General features: G+C 36.9%; 1 protein-coding gene across 3 annotated transcripts in view; it reads left to right on the forward strand.

The window, feature by feature from the left end:
• CMC1 (C-X9-C motif containing 1) overlaps positions 1-22,453 on the forward strand; it is a 41,967-nt gene that overhangs the window by 8,214 nt on the left and 11,300 nt on the right. For 2 of the 3 annotated variants that reach the window (XM_015617221.3, XM_019005568.2), the window contains exon 2: positions 3,657-3,749. In XM_015617221.3, the coding sequence (XP_015472707.1) occupies positions 3,657-3,749 (93 nt within the window). Of the gene's footprint in view, positions 1-3,656; positions 3,750-17,777; positions 17,846-22,453 lie in introns of all 3 variants that reach the window. The other variant, XR_002001301.2, reaches the window with a different exon arrangement.

Here is a 22,453-nt window from a genome sequence, read left to right on the forward strand (position 1 = left end):
AGAGGGATATCTCCCAGTTTAGTCATCTCTCTCTTCAATTCTTTACACTGGGCTGAGGTTTTATGGAAAACCATTTCTCTTTCACAAATTTATTCCCCATTTCTGTAGCTTTCTCCCCTTTTAGTTTTTTTCCTCTGCAAGTTTGTAACTTCTTTAACTGTTCTTCATCTTCTCATCTATTCTTTCTCCCCAAAAGGAGCATTCTGGAATTTGCTGATCAGTCTTTAGGAAACATTCAGTAGTTCTGTCACACAGATTCCTTGCCTGTAGACTTATATTTTCAAAGAGCTAGTGAACACCCTAATCATAATGCAGTGGATAGTTTAGAATCAAGGAAGAATATTCAAATAGTTAAGATGTTGCAGTTGAAACTCACAGGTAAATTCAGTACTGCCCAAACTGAACATCTGCGTTTGAGCTATTTTGAGAGGTAGTTCCACCCAGAGCCTGAAACTTAGACAGGATAAAATAATTAAAATTGCTTGGGTTTTTCATAGAGTCAGGCTAGGTTTAACACCATTGAGTCCAACCATTATTAAGCAATAAATATTTTCTAATTAAAAATACAAAAGCAAAATCCAGTAAATACAAACATTTGTAAAATTAAAAAAAATTCAAACTGATACTTCACAAGTACAGATTTTAGAAGAATCTTCACAGAGATTCTTCTAAAATCTGTATATGAGTTTATAAACAGTCTTTACTGTAGTTTCCTTTATACTATTGTATAATTATCTTTGAAGTACTGTTGTAGCTCTCTTCTCATTCTTCTTACTGGATGCTGCCCAGTGTCCTGATGTGCCCTCTCTTTCCTGCATTTTCAACATTTGTAGACTTGACAACATGGGACTAAAAAGAAGGAATTTGCCTGGAGCACAGTTCTGTCATGGTTCTGGTTGTGCTGGTGTTAACACCAGTAGAGCTACTCCTTGCTATCAATCTTAGGCGCCTTTTCCTTTGAATAATCAAACAGAAGATTGGGTATTTAACCTAAGAGAAAACTCAATGTTCTTTTTTGACCGTTTTTGGCTATCAGTGATATCTTCTCTTTTTGGTTTTTTTTCTTTACTTGCTTGCTTGTTTTTTTCCAGATGGCCCTGTGTCTTGTTTCCTTCCTAGCCTTTAGTTGAATTTGTACCCACTTCTCTTTGTCAGTGGTGGGATAGCTGATCGTTGCACTGAAGCCCTGTGCTTTGTCATTGTGAAAATTGTGGATGCTTCTGGCTAGCTTTGCCAGCAGGGGAAGCCCAGCTGTTCTTCCCAGACCCTAAGGACTTCTCTCTGCTACATTTCCATGTTGAACCTTGTGGGTTGGTCTTGTGATGATCCTTGTGGGTCCCTTCCAACTCAAGACATTCTGTTATGCTAATTATGGGAAGTAGATAAGTAGATCTAATTACTCCAAAGTGTGAATCAGCCGAGAAGCACTTTTTTGCATGTATTTGAGTTAGTTTTCTGTTTTGACCTGCTCACTTACTGTGTGGTTAGGTGCGTAATAATGATGATGTGATGAGTGTGGGTAAGGGCAATGTGGGACTGGTAAAACTTCCCTTTTGGTGACAGGTGGCAACCCACTTGTTTAACTGTATCTGCATTTGTACTCTGTGTACTCCAAGCACCAGTATAGCCAAGTTGAGTTTAGAAAAAGAAAGTGTGTGGAGCAGAAATTCAGACTGTCATTTGAGCCAGTGGTACTTATGGTACTTCAGTTTTTCCTCTTGTCCTAGTCTCACAGAATTCCCTCATATGGGCAGCTTTGGAGTTATACACGGAACTTTTGTTCACAGAATCAGTAAATTTGCCTAGCTGAAAAATTGGCTAACAGGAAATATATTTACCTTTAAAGGAAATTAACTTCCTCTTTCATTCACCACAGGGCTGCTGAGCCTATCTGTGTGGGCAGAGGGAAAAGAGCATCATAGGGGTGCGGAGAGTACAGGAAAGCTGCAATGCCAGCTTGCTTTGACTGGAATGAGTGGAGCTGAGGCACATAGCCTGGTGGTGCCAGTTCCTGCCATGTCATTCTGCTGAACTGATTTGTCCTGTTTATAAAACATGCATGGACATTTTCTGACAGCTCTATCTTGTCTGTTGCGTATGTACTGTACCAAGTGTTTGGTACAGTCATTGCACTGATGCTCTGCAGAAAATGAAAATGAAGGATATTTGTAGTATTTTATCTGTAAAATAATATATTTGTAGAAATCTGATATTTGCAGTATTTTAATATGAAAATCAGAGCATGGAAGCAAATCTAAGTCCTGAGCTATTTATTTTTAGTGTTTTTGTTGTATATACATACATGTAATAGAGGCTTTCTCCCTGCTGTAGAAATGCTAAGAAGGATATTTTTGAGGAGAAATGTCTTTAGTTCAGATTCTGTATATTACTCATTGTTATCCTCTGTTGTTGCCAGATTCCACTAGTAGTATCACATATGTAATACTGTGTAATCTCATAATGTAATCTTTCAGCATTAGTAAATTCTAAAAGATGATGATTTAAGAATGACAAATGTTGGTTTTGATTGTTTTTTATGGAGAAGTAACCAAAAATACTCTGAATAAGTGTTTGTAAGCTGTAGGTAACTTAAAATCTGCTTCTTTCCTTAGTTTCAATACATTACACGTTTACTTTTTCTTCATTTCATCTCCTTTTTAATAAGCGATTTTAAATTGAAATGATTGTCACCCAAAATAACTCTGACGTTTGAGCATCCCAACTGGTGCTATTCTGAAATGTGATATCAACTTCAAAGGTTGAGTAAATAGTGTGTTTGAAGATGAAAACCAGGTGTTTGGTGTATGTGCATTGAGTAAATGTTCTGTAAAAGTTTTTAAACTCAGAAACTGAGAAGTAAAAAACTATTCCTGATAAATTCTCATCCCTGTTTTGAATAAAGTGGTTTTGGAAAAGCAGGTTTGTTTGTTTTTTTTCATAATGGTCTGTGTTGTTTATTCCAAATCACCAGCTGTACTGAAGAGAATTCTGGAGACAACTAAAAGCAAACTACAAATTTACTTTTAACTATAGAAATCAGGCAGCAGCATTTCTTCCTTTTAAGTTGGATTTCTCAATGAAAAAGATCCTTCATTGAAGAGACTTAATTTTCTTCTGAAGAACTTCCCACATAACCACACAAATTCCAGGTTGTGCTCTAGTATGTGCTGTTTTTCTCAGCTTTGTGTCAGTGAATGAAAGAGTACATACATATCATGTGCATGGAAAAATACTAGTATCCAGAAATAAAAGTATTTAACCGCTGTGCTGTCTGTATGCAGATTGTTTTATTCAGTAAGGCAGAAATTCAAAAGTGCTGCCAGAATTTACTCCTTTATTTTTGGTTCACAGTGCTCATTAAACAGAGTAGAAATATTCATGATAATGTCATATTTTTTATCTATTATTATCTAAATAATATAATAATAATAAACTATCATATATTATTATCTAATATCATATTTGTATGAGCAAATTTAGGACTTTCCATCCTTTTAAACTGTGTGGTGCTTTCATGGAACTTTCTGCTGCTGTTTGTGACAGTTTTAGTGTAGTCTTGTATGTTACATAAACAATGTTATTTCTTTAGATTGACTTTTTCTGATGTATAGATAACAATTTTTTTTTTCAAAATTATCTTTTTTTCATTCTTGCAGAAAATTCTAAGCTGAGACATGTAGAAAAAGATGTTTTGATTCCACAAATAATGAGGGATCGAGCCAAGGTGCTGTGTTCAGATAAGGTGCAAGGTAAGAGTCAAATATTCATTAGGAGATCAGATGTATTCACTTTTGTGCCTTGGATATAATCCTTGTCTTTGAAATCACGTAGTCAGAGAATTAATATGTGTGATCTCCATCCTATCAGTTCACTGTGAAACCAGTATTGAAACATATAAATCTGCTATGTTGGCTTTGGCTGCTTGGTGATGTGGACTGTTTTCCAAAATGACTTGTTCTTAAGGGCTGTAGAATTTAGTATGAATAATAAAAAACTTTTCACATCTCAGTCTGGTAGTGACAGAGCAGCGCAAGAGTTACTGTATTTAAGTATTTACTACCTATATAAATTCAATTGTCTCATGCAAACCTCCAGTTAAAGCATTTCTCATTATAAAAAATTTGTTTAAATATTCCCAACTTACTGCATCGTTTTCTTGCCCCAACATTGAAATGGTCCATGCACATAAATACACATGTTACTAGATAAATGTTGAAATAGAGTGATGCAGTGTACTTCTGCTTTCATTTTCTTTTGAAAAGTACTGGACAATAACTCTTTAAAGTGGTGTAACCACCTCTGCTGAGAGCTACTTACACACAGGTTAGCCAAGAATGCTGCTGTAAGAGTGGATGAAAAGCCATGGAATTATTCTATACAAGTGTCAGCTTTCAGTAGAGGGCATTTGCATCTGGTCATCCAGATCTGTGCTCTTTAAACTTCTTTTGTTCATGCACCTCATCAGTAAAAAAATTCTGACTGCACAATCCCAGTATTAGGTATATTAATTTATAAATTATGTAAATGTACTTACATATTATGCACATTATAAACATAAAAATAGAAGTTAAAAAAGATCAGATAAAGATGAAATAAACAGTACTTTAAAAGGTTTTTAAGCTGTTTATCAATCTGACATGATTACTGTTAGTAACAGTTCTTTTTATCGAGATCCATGCAACTGATTACGCATCATAATTTTAAAAATCTTTAACACTGAGAGACAGGAATTTGAATATCTGGTTCTAAGTTTAGTTTATTTCAGCACTTGATCTTAATGGGTGTCATGCCTGGACAAGATACCTTACAGAGATGCATTGATCACCATGGAAGGGGATCTATGAATTTGCATAGTTGCTTTCACCTACTTAATTTTACTTAATTATACTCATTTTTCAGTCCTATCCACAAGTTTTGCAATTGTTTTGCTTAAAATTGGGCTAATAAATGATCTTCTTCCCTGATGTCAATTAGCTTTTCGTTCAAAACTACAAGGTGTTGCATGTCAGTGTTTTCAACCCCCTAAAACTCTCTTCGGGAAGATTTTTAGTAGGTTAGAAAGTTCTGTTTATATCCTTTTAAAGTGTACAGATATAGGAGGTTTTTGTAGGTGACACACATTTTGTTCACCAATGAAACCAAACCAAAAATTACATAACTAGGTGGACATATCCAAATACTTATTTTCTCAATGCTTTCTCCAAAGCGCAAGTTTCTTTTGCAAAGGAGGTACTTTCTTACTCGTTGTTAAAATGACATCTTCACATTGAAGGGACACATTGAGTATTTAATTTTTGGAAATTTCTGCTAGGTAGCAAACTACTCACAGCCACTTGTCATAACTGAAAAGGTCAGTGGATTTGGAGCACTTGTCAAACCTGACACATTTATTTTTGAAATGACAACTCTTTTAAGTGCTTTGCCACAAGTTATCTGGAGAATGAACCTCTGTGTGATGCCAGGGATGTTTGTAGCCCCGTCCCATCTCATTACAAAGTCTGGTAAAGATGCCACTGTTTGAAGGGATTGTTTTTGTCAAGTTTTATACATATGTATGTGTGTGTGTGTGTATATATGTATAATATGGATGTCATCTTGTAGCACGTTGTGCACTCCTGGCTCCAACTACTTTGCTGCAATAGCTCGCCTCTGAGTGGTGCAGTGAAGGAGTTTCATGTGCAGTGCTAACTCTGTAGCCTTAGACTGGAATCCCTTTTTTATTCCAGTCAAAGCAGCCAGTCCATGAGTAGCTACATTTGCACAGTTTTTCCATAGTACATTCTTTTTTATTTGAGAAGCCATTTCCTGTTGAGAATAGATCTTCTCCAGTACATCCTTCCTTCAGTGGCTCACAAAAAAAAAAAAAAAAAAGGCATTTCATAGTTGAAATGCATACCTCAAGGTGTGAGAAGTTAAAAACTTCTGTACTTTCACTCAGCTGTATAGCAAACCTCCCACACAGTGTAACTTGTTTTAACATTTGTTTCTTCAAATTTTTATCAGTGTCTACTGTGCATCTTCCAACAGTATTTGCTGACAAAGGAGTGCATTTTAGTTTGTTGCCATATTGTTTTACCTGAATTATTTCAGTGACTTTTACCATGGCAGTAAGAACAATTGTTTCCCTGATGGCATGTGGCTTTTTGCGTTTCGCTATTATTTCAGAAACTTCAAAAGAAGTTTCTGGTGTTTTATCCTTAAAGCACTCTGTGACTAGAATCAAGTCTAGGTAAAGTGGACTAGTGTATTTTTAGGCAGCTGCTTTAGAGGTTCTCCAAAAAAAATAAAAAAGAAGTGTTACAGTAGTATCTGCCAAAGGCAGGTGGCATCAGGTGCCTTCCAGTGCTGCCAGAAGGACTTAACAGACCTTTTTTTTCATTTGAACAATAGTTGAATCATTTTTACTTTGAACTATATACCTGTTGGTGAAAAAATGAAGATGAAAAGCAATTGCAATAGTGTGGGTCATTTGAAAGATGTCGGTTAAAAGTATTTTGAGAGCTTGCTATTTGTATAATATTGTTTGAGATTAACCAAAGGGACACTGTGTATGTGTTTTTCTCCTCTGAACTTCGTGTAACAGGAGGACTTTGGTTTCAGCATCTTCATTTTCTGTGGCAGCAACCAATATTGGAGGTTCTTTGAGCTGTGAACTGTGGACCTTGCAGCTTCTCCATCATTTTCCCTCCATAAATTTTAAAGCCAAATGTTATGTTTTTTCCGTGATGCTAGGCAAAAGTATAATTTCTTTCTTCTGTATGGAGTTTAGTTTTGTATCTTTAGGAAAATAAGGTTTGTGGATACATCTATCTCCCCATCATTCCTCAGTCGCCTGTGAGCCAGCTTTGATCAAATTGTGTGAAAGTTAGAAGTATTTCTGAAACATACTTTTTTTAAAAAAAAGGCAGGCAAAATCCCACACTAATTCCTCTATTAAAATAAAATGGTGGTAGCAAAGCTTCAGTTATTCTGTTGTACACCTTTTCATCTGGGTGGAGGGGAGAGACCAAACCATGGGAAATGAAGCTTAAGCAGTTTTGTGATCAGTAGATTTACCATCTTAGAAATCCATTGTGAGATTATTCCTGGAATACATTTGTCTTGTTAGTACATAGGGATAGGTGTTAATCAGAGTAAATAGGCTATGCTTTTTATGCTGTAAACAATTATAAGCTATGAACATAAGCTGTGTAATTAAGTAATCAAAGCTCTTGTGACTTGGTTTGTGTGCTGTGGAGTGTACATACATGCCTGAGATGGAGTTGTTTACACTGAGGGCAGGGATACTCATTTAACTTGCTCTCAGTGTAGGATTTTCTGCTTTATGTTAAGTTCATGTTCAGAAACTCCTATTAATAGACCTCTGTTTCTTTTTGTCTTTAGGAAATTGTGATAAATGCATCAGTAGTGTAGGAAATAAAGCTGTTCCACAAGTATGGGCCCTTACAATTGGCTTGATCAGGCTGGGTTCACATGTGTCCCTATGGGGAGCCCCTATACATTCAATAGTGCTCTGCGTGAGCACAGGGGTCCATCTGTACCCAGCCCGGTACCTTAGCCTGCAGCTATACCACCTAGAGCTGTGTGCTTATCAGAGCTAATAATGCAAGTAATGACAGCCTGTCCAGCACGTGTTCCAGAGCTGTCCAGGGAAAAGAAACCCCAAGGGTTACAAAAATAAATAAAAAAAATAAAGGTTTTGTTAACTTAAGAAGTGAGCTTGCCACCCAGTTAAATGGGTGGCTCATTGCTGTGCTTGGCTGTTAGCCTACCAAAATGGCTTAGAGAAGAAATAACCATGGAAAGTATATCCAACTGATAATTTTTAAGAACAATTAAGTATTGTGTCTGATCATATTTCATTTTACTTAGATTATTTAAATTTGCTTACAACTTTTTTTTTGCAGATTGTTCGAGTTCTTGTGTGGTGCATGTTTCTTAAGAATTTTGTAGCTCTCAGTATCAAAATGATTTTTGTGTGATTTAAGATTTTTAAGCAGTTTTTTCAGTGAAAATGGATGTATTAGTAATTTTATTAACTTGGGTAGTAATTCTTTTAACGTGCTTTCTGGGAAACACTAGTCAATTTTCTGTGACCATTATGTAAATATGCTTCATTGTGTTCATATCCATGCACTGTGTGTACATGAAATTGTGGGCAAAAGTGTCAAAAAACAATCAAACAAAAAACCCCCAAATCATTGTCGTACAAGAATGTTTCACAGTATTTTTACAAACCGTAGTACGAGTTTGCCTGAAATAATATTAAATTATATATTTCTGTATCAGCATGTCCTTGCATTTCAAACCTAAGTAACTAAAAGGATCATTTATTAGTCATTGCCTCACTTACTGCTTTTATGAAATAATTTCTTAAGCAAACTGTTTTGCTGTTTTGCTTTAATTTCCAGTTATAAAAGTTAAATGTGAATAAACTTCTTCAAGGCAAAATCATAGCAAATTTCAGGTACCTGGAGTTAGCATTTTTCATCAGAATGGTGGCCTTTAGTACACCAAAAGTTCTGTAGTTTCATCCAGCTGTGCTTTGCTTTCCATGACTCCACGCTCTAAAACTAGGGACAACTCCATGCTCTAAAAGTAGGGACAGTCGTGGAAAAACCTGCAAGAGTTGTGGCTGATTCTTGATCATTTCTACAGAAAAGTTTTTCTAATTTCTCGAGAGCACTTACTCTGCTGTCCAAAGTTACAGATTCTGAAACCGAACTTGATGGGGATTTTTTTTGGTAACAGAAATGCACAAACTTGGACTGTCAGCTTAATTTGGTTTAATTTTGTGTTACTTGGCTTGGAAAATAGAAACAACTGACCATGAGATGTTGTGGGTTTAGACTCTGAAGAAGTTGTCTTGAATTGATATTCCAAAAAGAAATTACTGGGTTGCAGAGTCATAATAATAATGAAATTAATTCTGTATTATATTTATTATTTATTTATTATTATATTTATTGTAGATGTTTTGTGTATTTGTTGTATTGTAAAGCGTTTCTGCCCACCTTCCAAAACCTCACAACCTTTTTTTTTCCTAGAAGGACAACTTGCTCCAGAGACAAAGGGCTTAAGTTCTGAACTTCTTTCCTCTGAATTTTGTTCTGTTAGTGTCACATCATCTGGATTTTTAAGGTCAAAAAGTGGGGCCTGCAGACATCTTCTGTAACTGAGACTCCATTGTAAGATTGAAGGATTCAAGTAGGAAATAGACCTAGATGCTTCTCAGGGTGACTGCAGGAACAGCTCAGCCTGGTTCTGCCATTAGAAAGATGGTACAGTAAATGTAACCATTTCTTATTTTAAGCATGTTGTGGGAGACATCCATTTGATCAAGATGACAAGTTCTTCTGTCCTTTTAAAATAATTAGTCTATTTGAAAAATTTTTGAGGGACACACAAAGAAGATATTTCTACTTGTGCCAAGTTGAGGACCTTCACTGGAGGACAGTGTTGTGTGGTTCTGCTGTCTGTAGGAGCTGTGTAATTAAAGCAAATGGAGTTACATTGCTGAAAAAAATCTCAAGATACTTGTCAGGGCTTTAAAAATGGTTTGAAAAGTGTGGCTGGAAAAGGACATTTCTAAGCAACTACCCTCCTCCCATTTTCCAGATTTCCCATTAGCCCTCTCCTCCTCAGGGCTCGTGTTGATACTTAGTGAAGATGATGGGATGCAACACTACTGCAGGCTTCTCTACAGTTGAGCATGACCAGTGTCATCCGGAGTTTTGATAATGTGCAGTTACTCAACAGTCCTGTCACTGACATTATCTCTGTCCCCGTAGGGGCCACCTGCTCTAGACCATGACCCTTACACCTGACATTGCAAGGTCCATAAATTTGAAGAAATTTCTGATTGAACTACATGTGGTGCTGTGCATTTAAATGCCCAAGCACACCTTTAGATACTCCTTAAAAAAATCCATTCTTTTTATATATACTTTCCTATCAGAAATGCAGATAATGAAATGTGTGAAATCCTTAGCAAATTTTGCTTGATGTTGCTCACTTTCCTTGGTGTTGCAAAAGGAGTTCTGTTTATTGTTGCCAACCCTTGTTGAATGCTGAGGGAGGATTAACCTGTTGGTGTCTACAGTTCTGACATCAGAAGATGCTAAGACTCAGAGTAGAGGGAAATTACATGACATCTCTACTTAAAAATTTTGATGTGTTCTTGTCTTATAGCAAATTAAAACTAAAATCACCATTTAAAGCTGAACTTCGCTCATCCACTTTGCATCATTATGAAAATATAGGTCTTCCAAATTTTTTTTTTCAAGTTCACATCTCCTAGGAGTATCTGGGAACAAAGTGATCTTCTAATTGACCAAAACAAAAAGATCAAGTGACTGATAAAAATCAGTGAGTTAACATGACAGCTGCTGGTACCCTTTTTTTTAATTGAGCTGCTGTGATCAGGACTTGCTTACATGTCCATATCATGGACATATGCTTACGTCCATATTGTTCAGAGTTTGGTGGAAAGCCGGAGAGGTTACAGTGGAAGAATCACAGATTTATTTTTTTTTTTATGACCAAAATAGCCTTCTCTTAGGAGAACGAAAAAAACCATGCTGCATTATTATCTCCAACTCCATTTTTGTGAGAGGAAGGTTAGTATAGTTTGAGAATGGAGTTTCAATTCAGCAACAAAACTGAAAGTGGAGAATGGAAGAAAACTGTCCTCCTCTGTTGCTGTATTTATTATCTGGATATTATTATCTGAATATTGAAGTATATTATATTCACATTGTGTGTGACGGCATGACCCTGTATGAAACTATTGGTATTACATTATGTTATATGTGTTGTGCAGTTGTCAGTTATTGAAATTATTTTAGATGTTTTGATAGTGTACAGTTATATTTAGTACTGCTAGTAAATTGCTATGAGCTTTTTTTCTGGCTAGCATTCCTCGAGAGTAAGATGCTGAGTTTTTATATGATGTTCTTATTTGCACACAATAGCTTTTATTTTGGAAAAATATTCAATGCTATATATTTCAATGAACATTTACTCTCGTCACATTTAACTATGTGAATTAATGCAATCTCTAGAGGGATTATGGTATATTGAGCTTTGCTCCAACAAACTGGGCAGAGAAAACAGCTATATGTAAATTAGAATTTGAAGAAATTAGATTCTAGATTTGTGTGGGTTTGTTTGTTTGTTTGTTTATTTGAGTGAATGATAACAGCATTAACTACTCTAAGCTAATTTATTGAAAGGAAATATGAGGGCATATTGTCTTGCTTGGTGACAGAAATTTCAGTGTTCTAACAAGTTTTTAGGACTTTGAAGAAAATGTTCAGGGAGGGAACTTGTCTGGTTTGATTATTTTTGTTCTTCCCCCCATCCATGTCATTTCAGCCCAGCTGATGACAAGAAATGGGTCAGACTGCTAGCTTTACCACTGCAACTTAGTTGTGTGGGGTTTTTTTCTTTATTTTTTTAAAATTTTTTATTTATTAGGGAATGGAACAGCTTTTACAGGGACAAAGAGAAATGAAATCACTTTCAGTGAAAGAAAGAGGCCTCATTATAGCCACCAACAGCAGTTATTGACAGCTACACTTCCTATTAACAAGGAGCATTTAAGAGTTTGGCTGTTGGATCTTTGGACTTGATCTAATTTGCTAGCATTAATTAGTTTCTTTTGAGCACAGACACTTGGTGCTCACAGCTATAGATTTAGAGGACTAATTAGGACAGAAAATTGAACAGAATGGGGTAAGGCATTAACCTTCAACCATTACCAGCTGGGGCTCTGATAAAGACCACAGAGTCCAAATGCTCCTATTCATGCAAAGAGTACTCTAATGAATATCAATTTCAGCCAGGTTGCCATATCTTACAATCCCTGTCTTGATTTTGATTCTCTTACCTGGTAGAGATTTTTATGTATAGATATTAAAGTGATATTGGTAGTTCATAGCTCACAAATGAGAACCTCAAGAGGTTACCTGTGTTTTGTCCAGTCTTTCAATTTGCTTTTCTCAAGTTACAGATTTTATTGGTTTCCAGCTAAGATCCTGAATTTCAAATTGATTTCCCTGCCCATCATAAATACATTAACATTGCCCAGATTAATTACATATTCTTAACAAATGCTGGTTTAAATAGGGGATACCTGTGTGGTTTTGGATTATTGTAGTACATGGTAGTAATATCCATGACAAGAGCTCCCCAAGCTAACTGCTGAAAGTTGAACTGTAGGATTGCTTCTTTCACAGCTCGTATGGTGAGATACAATTATTGTATTATCCAGGTCAGTTGGTAATCCAGTTTTAGGAGGAAAACTATTCTTCCAGACTGGATTCATGTGTTGTAACATCTGCAGAATGGAAATACTTTAGCTGTGTATAAGGAAATAAAAAACCTAATTGCCTTTGTGCTTTTGTATCATTTGTTGGATGAATTCAAATAGTTGAATTTGAAACTAAGCATCAGAATCATCAGTTATTTCTACCCTTTAGTCATATTTCTACTCCCTGACAAACTCCCCATTAAAACTGAATCATTGTTGTTGTCTTCATTTGACTTCTGTACCTGGAAATTCTTTGCCCACTGATGACAAAAGTTTAAAAGTCTCTTCTCTGTCATAATTTCTCCAAACTTGGTTTTTTTTCAGAAATGATGCTAGCCTTGATGTATATGCCTTTTATGTGCTCTGTTTCCAGTTCTCTAGTAGTACAGTTCTACAGTGTTAGGTTGAACAGCTGGTTTTGTCTTAGGATCCTGGTAAGGTAAGATTGGCACAAACCATAAAAATAGAAAAATTTGATCTTGCCTGTATCTACTGATCTTGGGGTATTTAATGGTATTTAGATCAGTATTTATGGCACCGTGTGAGGTGAGTGTCCATAGTGGAGGAGACATGGTCAAGTTCTTCCCACCAACAAAAGGCTGAGGGTACTGTTCCAGCCACTGACTAATACCTTTTCCCAGATGTAATATACGGGGCTTGCTGATCTCATAGTTTTCTTTTGCAGTTGACACATTTTGGTTCTTCTGTGTCAGTCATTTTTATTACCCAAATGAATGCAAACTTGGGATTCTTTAGGGGGTTTCTACATCCATTCAGTTGATGATGGTAATAACCTATGGGTGCAGTGTTAGAGTGTTACAGTGAGGTGTTACTGTGGTGTAGGTGGACAGAGCAATGGCAGTTCATGTGACTCAGAGTAGCTGTTATTTTAGCTGCCTGTCCTTAACAATGTATGAAGCAGTTGCTCTGCAATTTTGCATTATAAACCCCTCTTAGATACTACATTCAACAGTTACGCAGCACTTAGTGTAAATAAATCTTAATCCTTTTAAGAGGTCATGCTATATTCCCATTGCCTGTGTATAAATATTTATGTTGTATATGAATTATTAATATTACCCCAGGGTTAGTTTCACACAGAAAAGAGGTTATTTTTCAACTACTGAAGTCAGAATGTGTTGTATAGATACCATTAGGTTCAGCAGTGGAAAATGAAACTTAGTCTGGTCAAAAAGTTGCTACTGTGTATTCAGAAATACAATAAATAGTGAGCATTCAGGCAACCTAAAAGTAATACATTGGCCTTGTACTCAGCATAAGGTGATAGGGGAAAGCTTCTGTCCATTCTTTAGAACACACATGAAGTCAACCAAGTGTATTTGCCAAAGAAAATTGGTTATCCAAAATCTCAGAAGCTGAAATGAAGCTCAACAGGAGTTAATACTAAATGGAAATCAGAACAGGAGTTGTGGTTTTACTTAATATGCTTTGATTTAATGAGACGGGATTATGAGCGTTGGAGTTTCAATCTCCTGTATGCTGGAGACCTGTACCTGTCGTACATATCTTTGTGTAGGATGTTGTGACTCAGCAGAACCAGTAAAAAAAATGGGGCAGGAATCACAGGTTTTATCAGGCAATAAGGGATCACAAAGTTGAAATAAGATGTGGTTTTCTAAGTGTTCTTCATGCTTTTTGGTCTAAGTGTTCTTCATTGTTTGCTGCAGACAATGAAGTCTCAAATTTGCATCCTGTTTTGGGATGAAAACATTATCAGCTTCTTTTTCCATGTAGAGCAGTAGTTCTAAAGATTTCTTAGCTCAAACAGAGGGAGTTGTCCCTCTAGTACTTTTTCTTTGATGTAGTAGCTAATGTGTCCTCTGGTTACAACACTGACAACGCACAGGTGTTTTTTTTATGGTAGAGATATGTTGTCTGTTGCTGAACAGAACTATGTTCTTATACATTATTTTTCAGGTCTGCTTAATAACAATAAAAAATAATCCCCCTCTTTCCCACCCTCAAATTTAGTTCTGTTGTTGTTATAACTGCTTTCCTGTAGTTGTCTCTGTGGTCCTGCATAGAAAAAGAGTGGGGAGATTTTATATTGTCATCCCTCTGAATTTTAACAGTCCTTCAGAAAAGACTGCTTGGAACATTTACTGCTTCAAATCAGGATGGATACCTCTACAGGAAGTTTAATCATGTAACAGAAGGCGAGAGGTTGTTTGGATGAGGAATCAAGAGCTGCAGAGCTGGTCAGAGGATAGGAAAGGGGGTGATCAAGGAATCCTAGAGCTGTTCAGAGCTTTGGAAATATGGATGAGGCTTTAAATTTATGATCAGGGAACAAGAAAAGCAGTTTAGCTGCTGTATTCTAGATTTGTAAGGGATACTAGTAAAGGATTTGGAAGGAAAGGAGGGAAGGTAGTCATTCTGATGGAATAATGAGTAGGAAATGAACTTATATGAGGAATTTTGAAGAAGATAATGTAGAAGACCTGTGCATGAAAATTTCCCTTGGATGGAGTAAACAGAGTCTTCTCTTAGTATTTATCCATTGTATTGGGAAGGAGTTGAAATGGTTGTAGGGAATTTGGGACTTTAATTATGGTATTAAGAGATCTGCCTTCTTACCTTTTCCCTAAAACGAGTTTAAGGAAAGGTTTGTTTAAGTCAATAATGCCTTTTTATTTGGCTTCTGATATTTAAGTTCAAGATTTCCTTGTATTACTTTTGTCACCTATAATGTACAGTTTATAGTTTTCTTTCTTTCTGGCTGTGATCTGGAATCTCTCAAGGAGGTTCTAGTTCTTCTTTACCCTCCTCTTCAACATACACAGAATATGCCATCCAAGCTTTCAGATCAACAACATATTTCAGGCATGTTTAAATAGTTCTTTTTGAAGCTCAGAATTTAAAAAAACATTGTTTCATTTGCATGCCAGGCTTGATACAGGTTCTACTTTGTTTCCTGGTGACAGAAATGTCTCATACTCTGCTGTAATGGGATGCTTGTGATGCTGGTGAAACTAAAGCGCTACAAAGTTGTGCCTTGAGATGTAATCTCACCTATGGCTGTAGACTGTCAGACTTCAAAAAAGTTATTTTAGGGAGACACAGCTAATGTTTGCAAAAAGAGCTTCTGAATGCTATGGTTTAATATGTGGGGAATGTACAGAAAGTGTGTAATGTGTAAAGACAAAGATAGTTGAAAGTAGGACTTCTTGATGCAATCTAGTCTGGTCTAGCTATGCTTTGAAAGCACGACCTTCAGTTCTGTAAAATGCTTATCAAACCTGAGTGCCCTTGGGGGGCACGTTTATCAAACATGAAAGGGATGCAGGTCTGCAAAGGACTTTGGGAAGACATCATCTTCTCTTGGGGCCATACCTAGTATGCCTGTATTTGTCCTGTAATTTGATTAATGTTTCAGTGCTTAGTTTTATTTTAGCATTCAAAGAATGCTTTTTGCATTCTAAGTTGTTGTTTTTTTTAATTTAATGCCTAAACAAACTTTTCTTTGTATATCAAGCAATTTATGTTCTCAGATACTGGGGAGATTCCTGGCAGTGATCTGAATAAAAGCAGAACTTTAAACAGAAGAAACAGGATGATCTGATTTATGTTAAACAGGCAAAAGGGAAAAATAAAGATAAAAGGCTTATTTGGGAACCATCCTGGAAAACTATTTCTGCCAAAGTCAATGAAATGGCTTAGGGAAGGTGTTGAACCCTGAGATTCCAGAGTTGTTTTCAGGAGCATGAAGAATTTTAAATCCGAACCCCCAAAATCTTTAATGCTGTGATGTTAAAAATGACATTTAAATTCACAAGCAGAGCTCATGCTTTCAGGTTGAAGAAAATTAGATCCAGTAAACAAGAGTGATCACAGTCTGCAGCTTCAAACTTTCTTGCTTATTACTTTTTTTCCTGCCTTTGGGGTGATAATTTTCTACAGTGACTCTGACAGCCCAGTCAAAATGATTCATAAGGCCAGTGCTGAAAAGAACTCATTATTTTTCTCTGGTGTAAATAATCTTTGTCATTTCTGATCTGTCCTGATTTCCTCCTTGTGCTTCTTTGCATGTCTTTTCTGAGTGGTTTGGTTGGTTTTATGTTAAATGTAGGCTTCAGCATATATCTAGTTAATGAACAGAAACTTGCCATTGCTTTCCATAGAACACGGACAAGAGAAATATAAAAGAATGTATAGCATTTGGGGTTATATAACTTAAGATTTAATTAGTAATTAACTAATCTTTAATGGGGTGCTTGAAGAGCTCACAGCTTCTCTGGTGTCTTCAGTGACTTACACCAGAAGTCCTATATTTAAAATAGTTTATATTAGCTACACATAACAATGCTTCATCACAGTTCAATGATAGTATTAATGGTTCTTCAGCTTTTTTCTTTGTAATAGAGGTGTCCCCATACTTTCGAAAACTATTCCAAATTTAAGGAAATTAAAAAGCATATTCGTGTATGTATGTGTGATGATTTTTTACGTTTTATTTTATACATTCCAAACAGCTTGAGGAAGTTTTGAGTCCTTTGTGGGGCATGAAAATGGTGTGGAAAAGATTCTTTTGCTTCAGCAAGACTGTTGTCTAAGTTTATTTTGATATGCTCCATCTGTTGAGTAATTATAAGACTTTAGCAGTTCTAAACCAAAATTCTGCTGAGGGGATCTGTCCTCTTCATGCTGCTGTCAAATTCATAAAAATACTACTTACTGACTGCACAAACCATTGAGAAACATTCATTGTTGGGCAAAGAATATTTAGTAAACTACAACCCCCAAAAATAATTTTTTTGCTTCTATACAAGAAAGATATTTAACAGAGTTGCAAACTTTTGCTTCAGCTATCTGTTCTCACCAGTAATTCAGATGAACATTTCTGTTCCGTTCATGATTTTGTTTTCTGCAGTGGTTTCATTGCAGTGCTGTTTGTTCCAGACCTGATATTACAGGTCTCTGTGGCCCTAATGTTTGAGTTGCGATGGCTTGACTTGCCTGAAAGCTAATTCAGCCACTCTAATAAAGCAGAGAAATAATCACCTCTGTGGATGTGTTAAAAGTACTTAAAGGTAACATTGTTTGGGTTGTGGTATCAGGTTCAGGCAGATACATTTCACATAAGCAGTAAATCGTAACTTGACTATAACTCTTTTGTGTGAAACGGGTAGAATCCCCTTGTTTCTAATGTAATACAGTCACCATCTTCAGTTTGATTGTAAGGTTGATACACTGCTGTCTGGGTTCTACTCTGTTATAAAGAGATCTGGTACTTGCAATCTTTTGTGTGTCTGCATCTGAACTGATTGTACAATACCATTTTACTTGGGCATTTTTGTACTAACAGTTGTCAAGTGCTCAGGTCTCGAAGCCTTGGCTGAATTTGTGACAAAAATCAACACCTAACGCTTGTTGTATTTCAAGCAATCAGAGGGGATGAATGTGAGCAGGAAACAGTCTAGCCTTCCTCTTCTCCCTTTTGCAGTCTTTCAAAGCTCAAGAAGGATAGAAGTTACTCCATCCTGTTCTGCAGTGTTCAGAGAGGAGACCCTTGTAAGTGGAACAACCTCGGAGACTATGTCAGCTCCTCAAACTCCTCCTTTGATTTTTGGTTAAGTAGGATGGGAGACATCCCAATTGCAGTCTTCTCTCTTTCTCTCTCTTGTCCCTGTCCCCTTATCCCACTTCCTTATCAAGGCTCAAGCCAACAAGGACAGGAAGGTACTTTCAGAATCAGCTTTTTCTGATTTTCAGCAATCAGAATTTTGGGTGCCTAAATTGAGGTAAAGTGTATTCTACTGGTAGTTATTCTTAGTCTCTCTTCAGACATGTAAATGGAGATAAGACCATAAATGAAAGAGAACTGTCATGATCAGAGCATATGGGACATTGACTTGATATCCATAAAGCAAGGATGGCACTGCTTTTGTTTTGTTTTTTGTTAGGGCATTTGGTCTCCTGCAAAAGCCATGTACAAACTCTTGGATTTTGCAAGCATTTCCTAAGGATTCCTTTGAGTTGTTTTTTTTCCTCACTGTCTCTGGTTGCTTCCATATCTTGGGAGTCCCACTGGTTTGTTACTGCCTTCTCTAATATTAAGCATCAGTGCATCTGTAGGTTCTGTGCAGTTGTGGACTGGCAAGGATAGTGTCTTTCAGCTCCCAACAAGATCTGGTGGGAGTAGGGGAAAGGCAGTTGATGCCTGCTGGTTTATGGCAAACAAGGCTCAGCTGGAGACTGGTTACCAATTTTAAAATTTGTGAAGAGCACTTGTAATTGAATGTAGGCTTTTTACATTATGGCTCCAATTACTTTCCTTTTTTTGTTTTACTTTGACCACTGGCAGCAGTCCTTGACTCTAGCTAAAGACTGAAATCTAAATGAAGCTATTTTTCATAACTAAATTGATATCTTGTTTCCTATTTCATCACTTTTTTTTTTTTGTCTCCAAATATATAAGGCTGAAATCTTGGTATGTAGGGGGAAACAGGCAAATAATCTCAATATTGTAAACTTCGATTCATAAATTTGAAACTTGCAACCAGACTGCTGTACAAGAAAACAGATGCCGTGCAATAAATTAATACTAAGCTGAATAATAAACAAGATGTATTGTTAAAGGTCTTTAAGGCAAAGAAAGTGATTTCAGACTTTCATATGCTTGTTTTCTGTCTGTTTAAATGAAGCCTTTGCATGTGTTTTCTTTATTGTTCTCTTTTGCGCACATTTGAGCTTTGTTGGGTTGTGAACTCAGTCTCTGGTTGGGCAGTGATTAACTTACACTAAATAGGCAGCAATAATGTGATTTGAGAATGAAAAGGATTCATTTCTTTTAAACGAGGGAAAAAAAAACAGGGTTGAAGGAAATAGTTTACATAATCTGTAAACTAGTTAAGGAGCTGAATATTTATGCAGGTTGAAATTGAAGCTTAGTTGCCCTCTAGGGGTTTTACATTAATACAGCATATGCTAGCTTTTGGGTGGTTTTTTCTTCTTTCAGAATAAAGGTGAGACAAGTCTTTGGAAAAAACTTACATGCTGACAAATCTGTGGTGGTAGAGGCATGTGTACATCTGCATTCAGTGAGCAAAACTCATTTAGTTCAAAACCCAGAAAATGGAGGAAATATTTTTAGCCAGATTAGGTTCTTTTTAAATTCGTTGTACCAGTGGAGAATGCACTCAGAGTCAACCAGTCATAGCATTGAAGTCCCAACCAGGCAAAGTCCTTACTTTCAATCCTAAGTAAACAGAAGACAAAAAGTCACAGGAGGTTGTAATGGCAGCACCAGGACCCTCAGTCAGTTTCTGTTCATGTCCTAGCTGCTGAATGCTGCTTCAAAGTCTTGTGTCCTCAGCTGCCACTGACTAATGCACAGGGGTCTTCTGTCACTTCTGGTCTTACAGCAGGTTGAGCCCTGGATATTGGTCTGTGATTCAATGTATTAGAAATAAACTTTGTCTCCTCCTTTAGAAAGAAATTGACAAAATCAGTACTTCTTGATTGCTTGGATAGATGTGTGATATTTCATTGGAAGTATCCTCATACCATAGGAAGAAGTGTGACAAATGGCTTCTAAACTGGAGCCTAATACATATATCCTCTTGTCTTAACTTTTAGTATCTCCTTTGCCAATGCTTTTGTAGCAGATGCACTATAAACATGCTTATCTGAACAACGGCTAAATAAGTTCATAAGACTTTGGTTGTTTTTCTAAAAATGGAAACCACATTTATGTGATTATTTTTGCTGTTTCTTTCATAACACTGTTGATTGTTTACTCTATTGTATAACACTGTTGCTCTATTACTCTAAAATGTTTTTGCATCAGAAACAAGATAATTGGAGCAGGCAGAATAGATGCACTTGAACAACCCCCTCCTTCCAAACTTGAGTCCCTCTACATACAGCTTGAGGAGCACAGTGTAATCAATTTTCAGAAGGTAGAGCGGTGTCCTCAAGGCTTCAGTGTGCCAAACTACACCTGGATTTGTGTTAGTAAAGTCAATGGTCTTATACAGATTTTTATGCCATTTGCCTGTTAAGCATTACACTGAAAAATAGTTTCTCTCTTTTGAGGGGTTTTCATACCTAGTTTCTGGTGCATTTTGTTTTGCTTTGTAGATTTATCAAAGACTTGTTTGTAAATCCCCTGTCTACCAGTATTTTATTTTACTGTCTTCAAAATGACAACTTTTGCTCTGAAGAAATGTACCTGATTATTGCAGTCCTTTATTTAAAACGTTTTACAGAAGATGAAACATAAATGTTGCACAGATACTACCAAATATCCAGACATTGCTGAGTTTTGGTAGTGTGCTTTCTTGCCACATGGTTTAAAGCCATATCTTCAAAATCATGAAATGAATAGAGTACTCTGAAATTCTAAATGCCTCCATAGTCATTGATGCAATTTTATTTGTAAAAGTAAGTTTACATACTTTATCACACTATGGCCACAATTGCAAAGGGTTGACTTACTCTTCACTGTTCACTTCGGAATATGGACACAGCAGAATTTTTTTTTTCCTGGAAAATTTGCACTTTGGTTTTGTCATCCTTACTAGCACTGAGTAGTACCTCATTCAGCAGGAATTCTTTGTGGTGAAGAATTCCTGCCTCTACACCAGCCTATGGGTAGTCACTTTTGAAAAAAAGAGACTAAATATATATTGCAGAGTAGGGTAAGCACATGATAACTGTTTTGGAGATGTTGGAATAGTGGTTGGGGATGAATTGTGACCTGTGAGGGAAAGTAACTTCCTCTTTTAATAACCTTATAAATATTTTATATTCTATATATTGGGAATATTCTATCTTTTCAATAGACGTGAGATTTTGAACCTATTCTGTGTGCCCCATCTCACCCTCCAGCTGGCTCCAAGCCAGTTTCACTTTGCTTAGAGCATATTTTGTTCCATTCAGAGGAGTGAGAACTACTATTACTGCTACCACCACCAACCTTCGGTGTTGGAACTCTGATAGGTGTTTTTTGGAATAATCACTAAATAGGTGATTTTGGAAGTCCATTAAACTGAACAGGGGCAGAGGGAACGGAAGAGTCCCTGACACAGCACACGGTGTAACTGAGAGCTAGTGTCATGGTGGAATAGCTGGGCAAATGCCTCCTCAGGAGTTACAGAAATGCCCTGCTCTACCCCCACCGTGTGGCAGAAGGACATTACTGTTACTGTTTCCACTCCGTGAAGTTCTGATTTTGAGAAATAGATATATTTTGCCTTTGGAGTTCAGCTGAAGAGTCAGTCGCTATGGGGTAGAGGGAGGGGATGTTGTTTCTTTAAATGATCTGTTATCCGAACTTCTCGGCTGTCCCTGAATGGCTCAGCAGCTCCCGAAGGAGGCGGGAGGATAAGCAGTGGCAAGGCTGCTCTGCACAGCTCAAGCTGGATGCACTTGTTTATATAAAAGCAGGCAGTGACAGACAGTAGCCAAGGGGGAGCTTCCATTTGTTCCCGTTCTGCCTCTTGCAGTGCCTGGTATGGTAACGCTTGATGTCAGGGATACTTACTGCAGGGTGAGAGGAAAATTAGATCGAGTCACTCTTAAAGGAAGCAGTTGTTTAAAACTGGTGCAGTTTAACCAGGCTGCGTGATTTACCTGAAGCCTCATAGGGAAGGTAAGACTTGTACTTGACGAGAACATTCCTCAAGCAGGTTTCTCTAGTGGGCAAATCATGATTTACCCAAATAAAGTGCTTCACAGCAATGTGCTTACTTCACTTAGAAGGGTAGCTTTTTGTAATTTCACTTGGAGAAAAGGAGGTCTACTTCTCTGGAAAAATCTTCCTGCATAGTCCATCAGATTGTCATCCTTGATCATTTAAATCTGCCTTGACTGACAAAGTAGTTGCTATAAAGCCTTACGTATAATGGTTATACCCTTGCTGTTTCTCCTGTGTCTTCTGAGGACATAACTCTCTTGTGTGCTGCTGTGCTCTGCGTGTCTTGCTTAGTCAGAAGCAGGAGGACTTGTGTTGCAGCTCTTGTAGAGCTGGGTTGCTGGAATTCACTTTAAAAATATGACAGCATACTAGATTTCTGTGTGTTTGAGGCAAAATGCACACACACATACGTAGGTAGGTGTGTATACTCATGCATACAGAAAATGCTGACAACTCTGTACATCCAGGATGGAGGATCA

This window comes from Parus major, chromosome 2 (assembly GCF_001522545.3).
Source record: "Parus major isolate Abel chromosome 2, Parus_major1.1, whole genome shotgun sequence".
Lineage (NCBI taxonomy): Eukaryota > Metazoa > Chordata > Aves > Passeriformes > Paridae > Parus > Parus major.